Source organism: Melanerpes formicivorus, unplaced genomic scaffold (genome assembly GCF_026170545.1).
Source record: "Melanerpes formicivorus ecotype bairdi unplaced genomic scaffold, bMelFor1.0.p_v2 SCAF_94, whole genome shotgun sequence".
NCBI lineage: Eukaryota > Metazoa > Chordata > Aves > Piciformes > Picidae > Melanerpes > Melanerpes formicivorus.
In genome coordinates, this window is record NW_027142446.1 from 868,019 (window position 1) to 880,185 (window position 12,167).

Here is a 12,167-nt window from a genome sequence, read left to right on the forward strand (position 1 = left end):
TGGGCTGCACCTTGAGTCCTGTGTCCAGTTCTGGGCCCCTCAGTTTAAGAAGAAGATTGAGAGACTTGAAGGTGTCCAGAGAAGGGCAATAAGGCTGGGGAGAGGTCTTGAGCACAGCCCTGTGAGGAGAGGCTGAGGGAGCTGGGGTTGTTTACCCTGGAGAAGAGGAGGCTCAGGGGTGACCTCATTGCTTTTACAGCTACCTTAGAGGTGGTTGTAGGCAGGAAGGGGTTGGCCTCTTCTCCCAGGCAACCAGCATCAGAACAAGGGGACACAGTCTCAAGCTGCGCCAGGGGAGGTTTAGACTCGAGGTGAGGAGGAAGTTCTTCACCAAGCGAGTCATTCGTCATTGGAACAGGTTGCCCGGGGAGGTGGTTGAGTCATCGTCCCTGGAGGTGTTCAAGAGGGGATTGGATGTGGCACTTGGTGCCATGGTCTAGTCATGGGGTCTGTGTTGATAGGTTGGACTCGATGATCCTCGAGGTCCTTTCCAACCTAAGTTATACTGTGAAACCTGCACAACATTCTCCTTGGGTGGTGATTATCCTTTAGCCTGTGTGCAGTGGCACAACCACTGCAGCTAAGGCACTGATGACAGCAGTAGGGTTGACACCAGTCCAACAGCTTAAACCCTGATTTGACAGGGCAGACAGAACAAATGGGAGTTTCAAGAGCTGAAGGTATCTGAATGAGAGAAGATCTGCACTGCAGCACACGAGTGTTTGGGAGCAGCTTACTCTTCCCTTGCCACCAGAAGCTGAACAAGAAACAGATGCAGCACAAAAGTCAGTAAGACACCTGCAAGCATTCCTTTGCTCAACCATCCTCTGAAGATGAGATGCCCCCAAATGGTCCCAGCATTGATGGGTTTGAATCCCTGTTCCCTAACACATCCTTGACTTGCTGACAGTAGATTCACATCTTGAGCAGTGGGTCAAACACTGCACACTCAAACAGACTGAAATCACAAACCCAGAAAAGATTGGGAAAGAAATTCAAGAATGCCTCTCCCTGTGTTACTGTGGGGAGACAGCAGCCAATGAATAATGCTCCTGTGAAAGAAAGTGTCACCTTTCACGTTCCTTTCTGCTCACATGTTGAGAAGAGGAGGCTGAAGAGCATCAGCAGCTCTGGGGAAAAGGACCTCGGAGTCTTGGTGGACGACAGGATGACCACGAGCCAGCAAGGAACCCTTGTCACCATGAAGGCCAAAGGCATCCTGGGGTGTATTAGAAGTGGTGTGGCTACTCCATCCAGAGAAGTTCTCCTCCTCCTCTACTCTTCCCTGGGGAGGTCACAGCTGGAATATTGTGTCCAGTTCTGGGCCCCTCAGTTCAAGAAAGACCTCAGGAAACTGCCTGGAAGACTCCAGTGCAGAGCCACAAAGATGAGGAAGGAGTGGAACATCTCCCTGCTGAGGAAAGGCTGAGGGAGCTGGGGCTCTGTAGCTTGGAGCAGAGAAGCCTGAGGGTGACCTCATTCATGTTGATCAAGATGTGCAGGGCAGTGTCAGGAGGATGGAGCCAGGCTCTGCTCAGTGATGTCCAATGATAGGACAAGGGGCAGTGGGTGCAAGCTGGAGCAGAGGAGGTTGCGCATGAACATACTGATAAACTTTTTCACTGTGAGGCCCTGGAGCAGGCTGCCCAGAGAGGTTGTGGTCTCCTTTCTGGAGACATTCAGTACCCACCTGGATGAGTTCTTGTGTGACCTTCTCTAGGTGATGCTGCTCTGGCAGGGGGGTTGGACTGGATGATTTTTCTAGGTCCCTTCCAACCCCTAACATTCTGTGATTGTGTGATCAGTTTCCCCAAGGGCAGGAAAACCCTGCCTTAGCCTGGACCATCACAGAATCAGGAGAGTCAAAGGATACTCATTAGGAAATCAGGCTTTGCAATCTTCTGACCAAGAGTTAATTAAAATGTGTTAGATAAGCCATGAAGAAAAGAGTTCTCTCATAGCCCTGAACTCTCCAAGGCAGTGCTCCCACACATAGAATAGAATAGAATAGAATAGAATAGAATAGAATAGAATAGAATAGAATAGAATAGAATAGAATAGAATAGAATAGAATAGAATAGAATAAGCCAGGTTGGAAGAGACCTTCAAGATCATCGCGTCCAACCTATCATCCAACACCACCCAACCAACTAAACCATTCAGCCAAGCACCCTGTCAAGTCTCCTCCTGAACACCTCCAGTGATGGTGACTCCACCACCTCCTTGGGCAGCCAAGGAGAAGGCAGCTGTGAGAAGCCACAACACTGGCCAACAGGCAAGTGCCTCAGCACTGGCTCTCCCCCAGTGCAGTGATTCACACAGCCAAAATAAACACAGCTGAGATGCTGTCATCATTTCTCCTGTGCTCTGTCTCCTTTGACCACGTGGCTGCTGAAAGTCAGACAGCACTCAGGTGAACAGAAGCAGTCTGGTGACCAAACAGCTAAAATGCAGGAGTTTTATTATTTCATTAGATCAGCAAGCAGGGCACAGCCCCTGGCAAAGCTGAAACACTGCAAAAAAAACCCAAAACCCCTTCAAACAGCAAACATTACTAGAAGGATGTTTCCAGCCCTCTCCAGGACAACTTTCCACTGATTTTTATGTCCCACACAGAGCCTGCAGACACCAGCAGAAGAACCCAGAGGAGAGAACTTGCTTGGGCAGGATGGGTGCCCACTACCACCAAGGAATGGGGATTGCAACAAAGTATTTGAGCAGAGGCAATAAGGAGGCTGAGGAGACCTCACTGCAACCTGAAAGGAGATTGCAGTCGGGTGGGGGTCAGTTCCTTCTCTCTAGGTGATGGGATGAGAGGAAACGGCCTGAAATTGTGCCAGGAGAGGTTTAGCTTGGCTATTAGGAAAAACTTCTCTCAAGAGTGGTAAGGCAGTGGCACAGGCTGCCCAGGGAGACGGTGGAGTCACCACCCCTGGAGGTGTCCAGGAATCATGTGGGCAAGGCACTTAGAGACACAGTTTAATGGCCATGGTGGTGTTGGACTCGAGCTTAGAGGCCTTCCCCAACCAGAACAATTCTGTGAATGAAACACACCCTCCCCAGGACCAGGCTGCTGAAAAGACCATGACAAAAGACAACTCTTCTTCCCTCTGAAATGCCAATACTGCCTCCCTTCCAGGGACACAGAAATAGGCAAGTATGGAAGGAGCTGATTACAGAGATTGACCTTGGATACAGTTAGATCTGAGCAGCAATTCAGAATCATCACAGGCCACTTGCACAACAAACTACAAAAAGAGCAGCCCTCAGCTTGCCAGCCTGGCAGTGGTGCCTGGTGCCTGGCAGTGGTGCCTGGTGCCTGGCAGTGGTGCCTGGTGCCTGGCAGTGGTGCCTGGTGCCTGGGAGGTCCCTTTGACAGCAGCTCCTTCCTTTCCTTCCCTTCCCATGCTCTTGCAAGTGCTTCTGCCACTGCTGCAGGAAGCTGAACTTGCCTGCTACTAACCCACTGTAAGGGCTCTACCCATCCTGACAGCTCACTGCTCCTTCTCCTTTGGCACTCTGGAAGGCAGAGGAATGGTTTGGCTAAGTTAGAATAGAATAGAATAGCATAGCATAGCATAGCATAGCATAGCATAGCATAGCATAGCATAGCATAGCATAGAATAGAATAGAATAGAATAGAATAGAATAGAATAGAATAGAATAGAATAGAATAGACCAGGTTGGAAGAGACCTTCAAGATCATCCAGTCAAACCTATCACCCAACACCATCTCATCAACTAACCCATGGCACCAAGCACCCCATCCAGTCTCCTCCTAAACACCTCCAGTGATGGTGACTCCACCACCTCCCTGGGCAGCCCATTCCAATGGGCAATCACTCTCTCTGTGTAGAACTTCTTCCTCACCTCCAGCCTAAACCTCCTCTGGCACAGCTTGAGCCTGTGTCCTCTTGTTCTGGTGCTGGTTGCCTGGGAGAAGAGACCAACCCCTTCCTGGCTACAACCTCCCTTCAGGGAGTTGGAGAGAGCAAGAAGGTCTCCCCTGAGCCTCCTCTTCTCCAGGCTAAGCAACCCCAGCTCCCTCAGACTCTCCTCACAGGGCTGTGCTCCAGACCCCTCCCCAGCTTTGTTGCCCTTCTCTGGACACCTTCCAGCATCTCAACATCTTTCCTAAACTGTGGAGCCCAGAACTGGACACAGGACTCAAGGTGTGGCCTAACCAGTGCAGACTACAAGGGCAGAATGACCTCCTTGCTCCTGGTGGCCACACTGTTCGTGATGCAGGCCAGGATGCCCTTGGCCTTCTTGGCCACCTGGGCACACTGCTGGCTCATGTTCAGCCTACCATCGACCAGCAGCCCCAGGTCCCTCTCTGCCTGACTGCTCTCCAGCCACTCTGACCCCAGCCTGTAGCACTGCATGGGGTTGTTGTGCCCAATGTGCAGCACCTGGCACTTGGATGTGTTCAATCTCATGCCCTTGGACTCTGCCCATCTGTCCAGCCTGGCAAGGTCCCTCTGTAGAGCTCTTCAACCCTCTAACAGATCAACTCCTGCCCCCAGCTTGCTGTCATCTGCAAATTTACAGGTGATGGACTCAATCCCCTCCTCCAGATCATCAATGAAGATATTGAACAGGCTGGGGCTCAGCACTGATCCCTGGGGCACACCACTGGTGCCTGGCTGCCAGCTGGCTGTGGCACCATTCACCACCACTCTCTGGGCTCAGCCTCCAGCCAGTTCCTAACCCAGCTCAGAGAGCTGCTGTCCAAGCCAGGGGCTGACAGCTTGGCCAGGAGTTTGCTGTGGGGGATGGTGGCAAAGGCCTTGCTGAAGTCCAGGCAGACTCCATCCACAGCCTGCCCACATCCACCAGGCAGTCACCTGGGCATAGAAGGAGATCAGGTTGGTCAGGCAGGACCTGCCCTTCCTAAATCCATGCTGGCCGGGCCTGATCCCTTGGCCATCCTGTAAGTGCTGTGTGATTGCACTCAGGATGATCTGTTCTATAACCTTGCCTGGCACTGAGGTCAGGCTGACAGGTCTGGAATTCCCTGGCTCATCCAACCTGCCCTGCTTGTGGATGGGCATCACCTTGGCAGCTTCCAGTCATCTGGGACCTCCCCAGTGAGCCAGGACTGGTGAAAAGTGATGGAGAGTGGCTTGGAGCTCATCTGCCAGCTCTCTCAGCACCCTAGGATGGATCCCATCCGGTCCCATGGACTTGTGGGGATCCAATCAGCTAAGGAGATCTCTAACTACTTCCTTCTGGATCACAGGGGAACTATACTGCTCCCTGGCTCCTTCTGCCAGCTCTGCAGGCCAGCTGTCAGGAAGACATTCTGTCCTGCTATTGAAAATTGAGGCAAAGAAGGTGTTGAGTATCTCTGCCTTTTCCTCATCCCTTGATACAACATTTCCCTCCATGTCAACCAAGGAGTGGAGGTTGTCCTTTCCCTTCCTCTTGCTATTAATGTATTTATAGAAGGACTTTTTGCTGTCCTTCACAGCAGAGGCCAGGCTAAGCTCCAAATGTGCTTTTGCCTCCCTAATTTTCTTCCTACAAGACCTAGCAACATCCTTAAATTTTTCATGGGTTGCCTCCCCTCTCTTCCAAAGGTGACACACCCTCTTTTTTGCCCTTAGCTCTATTAGAAGTTCATTGCCCATCCAGGCTGGCCGTCTGCCCCAGCAGCTCATCTTCCGGCACATTGGCACAGCCTGTCCCTGCGCCTTCAACAGTTCTTCCTTGAAGCAGGTCCAGCTCTCCTGGACCCCTTTGTTTTTAAGGGCTGTTTCCCAAGGAACCCTCTGAGTTAGTTCCTTGAGTAGCCTGCAGTCTGCCCTCTGGCAGTCCAGAGTGGAGGTCTTCTTGCTGCCCCTCTTGGCTTGACCAAAAACCGAGAATTCAATTATCTCGTGGTCACTGGACCCCAAACACCCTCCAACAACCACATCACCCACCAGCCCTTCCCTGTTGGTGAAGAGGAGGTCATGGCCCCTAAACACCCTCTGACCACCACATCCCCACCAGCCCTTCCCTGTTGGTGAAGAGGAGGTCAAGCAGAGCCTTACCCCTGGTAGGCTCACACAGCACCTGGGATAAGAAGCTGTCCTCCATGCACTCTAAGCTGTCCTCCATGCACTCTAAAGTTACACTGTATTAGGCTGCAGAACAACGTGGAAAAGAGGAAGACAAGAAACCAAGCACCTACAAGCAGCAGCCAACAGAAGCTGTCCTTGTGCTGCCTTCAGGCCCAGCAGACTCTTGGCAAGGAGGGACAGGGCAGTTTGTGTTTCTTTTTATTTTTTCAGGTGGAAGTCAAAGCTTGGAGCAGAGCTGTGCTGCAAGTTAGCTCCTGGGACACTGAGCACCTTTCAAGGAACACAGTTAAGAATGACCTGGTGGTTTGTTGGCTCTTTCTTCCCTAGCAGCATACTGCCAGCCTGAGTTGGAGAAGCCCTACTTGGATGGGCTGGGCTGGCAGGGCCCTTTTGACTTTGTAAGAGAAAAGAAGACAGAAAGCCTCCCCAGGACTGAGAGAATGTGCAGCTCTCCTCTGGCTGCAGGTCATAGCACTGATCAAGAAAACAAAGCAAGCAAGAAACACCAGAGTATGAATGAGTAGCCAGACAACCTCATCAAAGACCATGTAAGAAAGTGCCAGCTGTTTGAACCTCTGGAGGGCAGAGTCCTTTCCAAGCTGGAGGACCACAGTGCATTGAAAAACTGCTTTCAAACACCCTTGTGGTGCCTGGAGCACATCATTGGAATGACTGTCTATAGAATTACTGTAACCAAAGCTCCCTTGTCAGAGATGCCACTGTCTCAATGGGCTCAGCTGTTGCAGATTCCCCTAGTGGGGCCACCTAAAACTCTTTCCACTCGGTTTAGGAAGACCCTAAGGGAAGGGCAGGGGAATACAGATTTCCAAAGAACCTGTTCAGCTGGGACTCCCCAGTTCAAGGCATAGAACAAACCCACTTTGAGAGGCATCTAGTATTCAGTGTTTCAGTGAACACTCTTAGACATTCAGCAATTTTAAAGCACAGGACCTCCACAGATCACAAATTGGTCCCAAAGGAAAAGAAGCTTAGGCCCACTTCTACAACTACATACACCTCCCTCCTCAGCACACAGTGCCAAGAGCAGCTGCTGCTTCCCAAAACAGAGCTCTCTGGTCTCATTCTGCTACAGCTTCCACTGAGAGAACAGCAGCACCAAGGGGAGGGGGAGTACAATATTGACCCTCTCTATCCTCTGCTCTACCAAAGCTGGGCCTTGGGCTGAGCAGAGACACAGAAAAAGCAGGCAGAACTGGCTCTCAGACAAGAGACAAGTTGCATGGACAAGAAATGCCACTTCCAGGGCAAGTTTTTCTAATACAAATGGAGGAAAATGAAGATGGGAAGACATTATCCCATCCTTCATGTCTCTCTCCACAGGGTGTGCAGATGAGCAGCAGGGCTTTCCACACAGAGGAGTTAAAGCCAAAGTCTCAAATTAAACTCTGCAGCCCTTCCTGTGCAGAGCAGTCGTTAGGAGAGACTTCAGTGTCTGGTGAACTATTGAATCAGACACCTTGTAGACTAGAACCAAGACTTGGTTTGTGGGCTGTGTGACACCTGCTATTTGCCATTGTCAGCACGATAATTTCATCAATCCCACTCCTGTCTCAACAGAAGGGAAAGAAGCACATGAGAAAGTCAAAGCCTCAGCAGTGTCACCTTGTGGCTAAGCTACATTCCTTTGCAGACTATTTCAGAGCAAAGCAATCTAAAATCAAAATATAAAGTAATCCATCTCAATACCATGAGTTCAAACACACAGACTTGCTTTGCAGGATTGTGTGCTGGGGGGGAAGAAAAGAGTTTAAATAACAGTTAAACAGTTAAACAAGCTCTATTCCCAAGCTGTGCCAGGGGAAGTTAAGGCTGGAGGTGAGGAGAAAGTTCTTCAGTGAGAGAGTCATTTGTCATTGGAATGTGCTGCCCAGGGAGGTGGTGGAGTCGCCATCCCTGGAGGTGTTCAAGAGGGGATTGGATGTGGCACTTGGTGCCATGGTCTAGTCATGGACTCTGTGGTGACAGCTTGGACTCGATGATCCTCGAGGTCTCTTCCAACCCTGGTGATACTGTGATACTGCATGCTGCCTGATTTCCACAGACAGGCATACAAGAGATGTAGCCATAAAAGCACATTTTAACTGCAGCAAGTTTATGGGGAATTCTGTGCCTAACTGAGCCTCACAGAAGGTAAAATTAGTTTTCCTTTGACACTGCAAAAGCCAGCAAGCATCTCTGCTTTAAGAATGGCTTCTTTGGGCCACACAACCGTGTCTACACAACAATACAGGGCACTTACCTGCTGTACCACAGGTACTAAAGCAAACTGAACCTGAGACAATCCTCTTCATTGGATCAATTCTGCAGAGTATTGCACTGCTACCAGTGCCCTGCCTGCCCAGAACACCTTAGTGTAATGCTGAGAGCAAAGAAGAATCACTTCCATCTGTTCTTGGGCTCTCACTGACTGGCAAGGATCTCTTTTCTGAATGGCAGGAGAGATGCCCATCACTCATTCTTCCATTAAACCCACTTATGTCAACAGAATTTCTGCCTGATGTCTTGCTGCATCAATTCCCAAGGCAGGGAACAAGGAAATAACCTTTCAGGAACCTGACACCCCCAAAAAAGCAGTAGAGCCTGTCCCCAGCTCCTTCTCTGCAGGCACTTACAGCTCAGAGTCCCCTAGTTGATCCATGCTGGCCACATACGCAGGCAACCTGTGATACACAACTGCTTGTTCCATCTCCACTTCCTCTTTCCTCATGCAGGAAGATTAAGCCTGCAAAGCAAACAGCTACAACAAGAGAAGACGGCCAAGTAAACAGAAGGTCACTGAGATTCACCTCCTGCCCACTTGCTGAAGTTGTTTACTTCTTTATTTCAACAGCCCAAGAAGGGTGGTGAGGGAAGAAAGCTGCTTGGAGTGGCTGAGCACATTAGTCCCAAGCAGTCAAAAAATCAGCACTTTAGGCACACAGGAAACTGGAGCCTACTTAAAACCCTTCACACCTCTCCTTGGGCTGTTGCTGCAGGGACACTAATGATGCTGGGAAAGGAAAGCTGATCAGAGCACCATTCATTTCCTCTCCACACTACCCTGTACAGGGATGAAGCCCAGTTCTCCCCTCTCCTATTAAACCAAAACTGCAAGTCATTGTTTTTTTTCTTTTCTTCTGCACCCTCCAACTCCCTTGATGCTTCCACAACTGAGGTGCCTGAACAGAGGCTGAGTCTTGCCAGCAGGTTAGAGTGGAAGGCATACAGACAATCCTGCCTGTTGATCCCCAGTACTGAAGCAAGGCCCTTCCCTGCACCGCTGCTGCCTTCTCAGCAGTTTCTCATTCTGCACCAGAGCAGTTTACTACTCCTGCATGCAGGTGCCTGGGGCTTTTTTCTGCCTCTTTCTTCAATTTATGAAGGCTGGTTTGAGTGCTCTTGTTATCCTTCTGTGTTCTCATGGCAATGCTCCACAAGGAGGTGTTTACAAACCTTGTGATCTCTCCTAGCACCCAAGCTAACTGAGCAGAACCGAATCACAGAATGGTTTGGGTTGGAAGGGACATTAAGGATCATCTAGTTCCAGCCCCCTCACCGTGGGCAAGGACACTTTCCACTAGACCAGGCTGCTCAAGGTCTTATCCAACATGGCCTTGAACACTTCTAGGGAGGGGGCATCCACAACCTCCCTGGGCAGCCTATTTCAGTGTTTCCCCATCCCTACTGTAACAAATTTCTCTGTTAAACCCTCATTAGATTTTATTTATTAAATCTTTATTAGATTTATTTATTATTAAATTTCTTCATTAAATCTAAGCAGAAAAATTCCTTTTGATCTAGTGTAAACCCACCCTCCTCAAGCCTCTTACCAGAGGGGGACTTGCCTTCATGTTCACACACCTTGCTCCCAGCTAACCACACTTCTCTCTGCCCTGAGCTTCCCTACGCTGCTTGTCACCCGAGCCTGCATCAAACTCCTTCCTGTGCTCATGATACCTGACACAGGAATGGCTTTTCTCTTACCCACCCAGCCTGTCAGCGGCTCTCACTGCCCTGGCTCCACAGGATAGAACCTTTTGAAAACAGAAGCCTGAACAAATGAAGCACTACCTGAACAGTATGGATGAGCTAGTACTGGAACAAACTGGTGCTCAGCTTGCTCACCATCGGCTGGTACACATCTTCCAGGTAGTATTTTTAGACTAAAAGGAAAAAAACTGGGTTTAGTCAGCAGAAAGAGGGAGAAAGCTCTGTCACGCTGCCATCTTTTAGGTGCCTCCCTCTTTAATAACTTTATCTACTAACAAGGTAGGCAGAGAAGTTTGCAGCTGAGGTTTATTTTGGAGACAATTATTTCTGCTCGAAACTGTATTTTCAAGGCTAGCAAACCGTGTCCAATTTCCACGCACCTAGCTGGTGCTTAAAACACAAAGAAAGGAGCGGAAGTGTACAGCCGCGAGAAAATATTCTCAGGGCTGAGAAAAGATGCAGGCAAAGAGCCGTCCTGCCGCTGCCCCCTCGTACACCCACCTCCTGCGCTCCTCTCGGCACGGAGGGAATCCCGCGGTGGTTCACACGTCGGATGCAGGGTCCGTAGGTCCCGCGGTGGTTCACACGTCGGATGCAGGGTCCGTAGGTCCTGCGGTGGTTCACACGTCGGATGCAGGGTCCGTAGGTCCCGCGGTGGTTCACACGTCGGATGCAGGGTCCGTAGGTCCCGCGGTGGTTCACACGTCGGATGCAGGGTCCGTAGGTCCCGCGGTGGTTCACACGTCGGATGCAGGGTCCGTAGGTCCCGCAGTGGTTCACACATCGGATGCAGGGTCCGCGGGCAGCGGCTTTGACGGGCGGCACAGACCGGCAGGGCGGCTGCGGCAGTTTTAGGCTATGCCTTTAAAATTTTGTTACAGATTTCGAGCAGAAAAGTCGAAGAATGTAAATAAATCATACTGGCTGTGAAAAGGAAAATAAAGACAATTCTAAACGATTCCATTGGAGAAATACCTACCTGGCTGGTTGTACCAAAACACTCTGGGGGCTTCTCTTCTCGCTTCGTTGCCACGGAGAGGATACTAACCCTGCTTCTGCTCGACCTCGGCTGCGTTGCTTTGGTTAAATCTAAGTCATTTGCTTCCAACTAAGCTGGTCTGGCAAAGTTAATTTTTGGGGGGGGGGGGCATTTCAACCCACCACAGCGGCTGGCTGGGAACCGCGGCCCTTGACTGGGCAGCCAAGGCAGGGGGCGGCTCCTGTCGCCCGCCGCCGCTGCCCAGTGCCAACGCCGCTGCAGAGCCAAGCAGGAGCGCCTTAAATCGGCTTAAACCCGCCACCGCCGCCAGCAGGCTGCGCGTACATCAGCGACGGCCCTCACCCCCGGGCTGCTGGGGGGTCCCGCCTGCGCGGCCAGCCGGCCCACGGCGCCCAACCCAACGCGGGGGCACAGGGGCGGCCGCCCCCGAGGAGAGCTCCTTCCGCGGGGAAACGAGGGGCGCGCCGCGCTGTCCCGCTGCCCTCGGCCCGCTCCGGGAGCGGCGTGCCCGGGGACCGCGTACTCCTCAGGGGGCACCGGCGCCCAGCGCCCCGCCAGCAAGGTCGCCGCTCCCCCGGAAGCCTTTTTCTCGGTCCGCCTTGATCTCTGCATCCAGCTGCTTCAGGGCGGCGGCGAAGCCGCGGAAGAGAGGATGCCCTTGCACCAGCTCGTTCCTCCGCTCCGCTGCCGTGGAAGCCCCCGCGACGCCACTTGGCTCCGCCCGCCCAGGAGCGGCAAGGGGGAGTCCACCCCCCGCGAAGCGGCTCGGACCCGCGCCAGGCGAACTACAGCTCCCAGTCCATACGTTGCGCCTGTAACGGCTTCCCTTGTGCGGTGTTTCCCTTCCCGGCTCCAGAAGAAACGGCAGGGGCAGGCGTTCTTGTCTTTGGGGCGTGCTTACGGCCGATGAAGGGCAGGGGGCACCGGTCCGGTGGCTAGGAAGGGCTTCCCCAGGCGGCACCTTGAGCTCTGGCAGGGTGGCAGCAGCAGGCCCGGCTGTGTGGTGCTGTGTCCCTCTCGTTCATGTCTGGTGTTGTTGCCTGCTCCCGTGTCACAAGTTCATTGGGAAAGAAATTGCTGTGTTTTGAAGGAATCTGGTTTTTAGTAAC

At 51.8% G+C, this 12,167-nt stretch overlaps 1 protein-coding gene across 2 annotated transcripts; it reads right to left on the minus strand.

Moving 5' to 3' along the window:
- Positions 1 to 8,563: 8,563 nt before the first annotated feature.
- Positions 8,564 to 11,167, minus strand: LOC137455249 (platelet glycoprotein Ib alpha chain-like). 2 transcript variants are annotated; one of them, XR_010990808.1, is made up of 4 exons: positions 11,038 to 11,167; positions 10,560 to 10,920; positions 10,140 to 10,231; positions 8,564 to 8,826 (listed from the first exon to the last, which is right to left on the minus strand). XR_010990808.1 is itself a non-coding variant. In XM_068165885.1 (3 exons), the coding sequence occupies exons 2-3, from the start codon at positions 10,840 to 10,842 to the stop codon at positions 10,227 to 10,229; spliced, it is 288 nt and encodes a 95-aa protein (XP_068021986.1). In that variant the 5' UTR covers positions 10,843 to 10,920; positions 11,038 to 11,167; the 3' UTR covers positions 9,759 to 10,226. The 2 variants fall into 2 exon arrangements, 1 of the variants encoding a protein (XP_068021986.1); XM_068165885.1 differs by lacking the exon at positions 8,564 to 8,826 and having other exon boundaries at positions 9,759 to 10,231.
- Between the last annotated feature and the right edge of the window lie 1,000 nt (positions 11,168 to 12,167).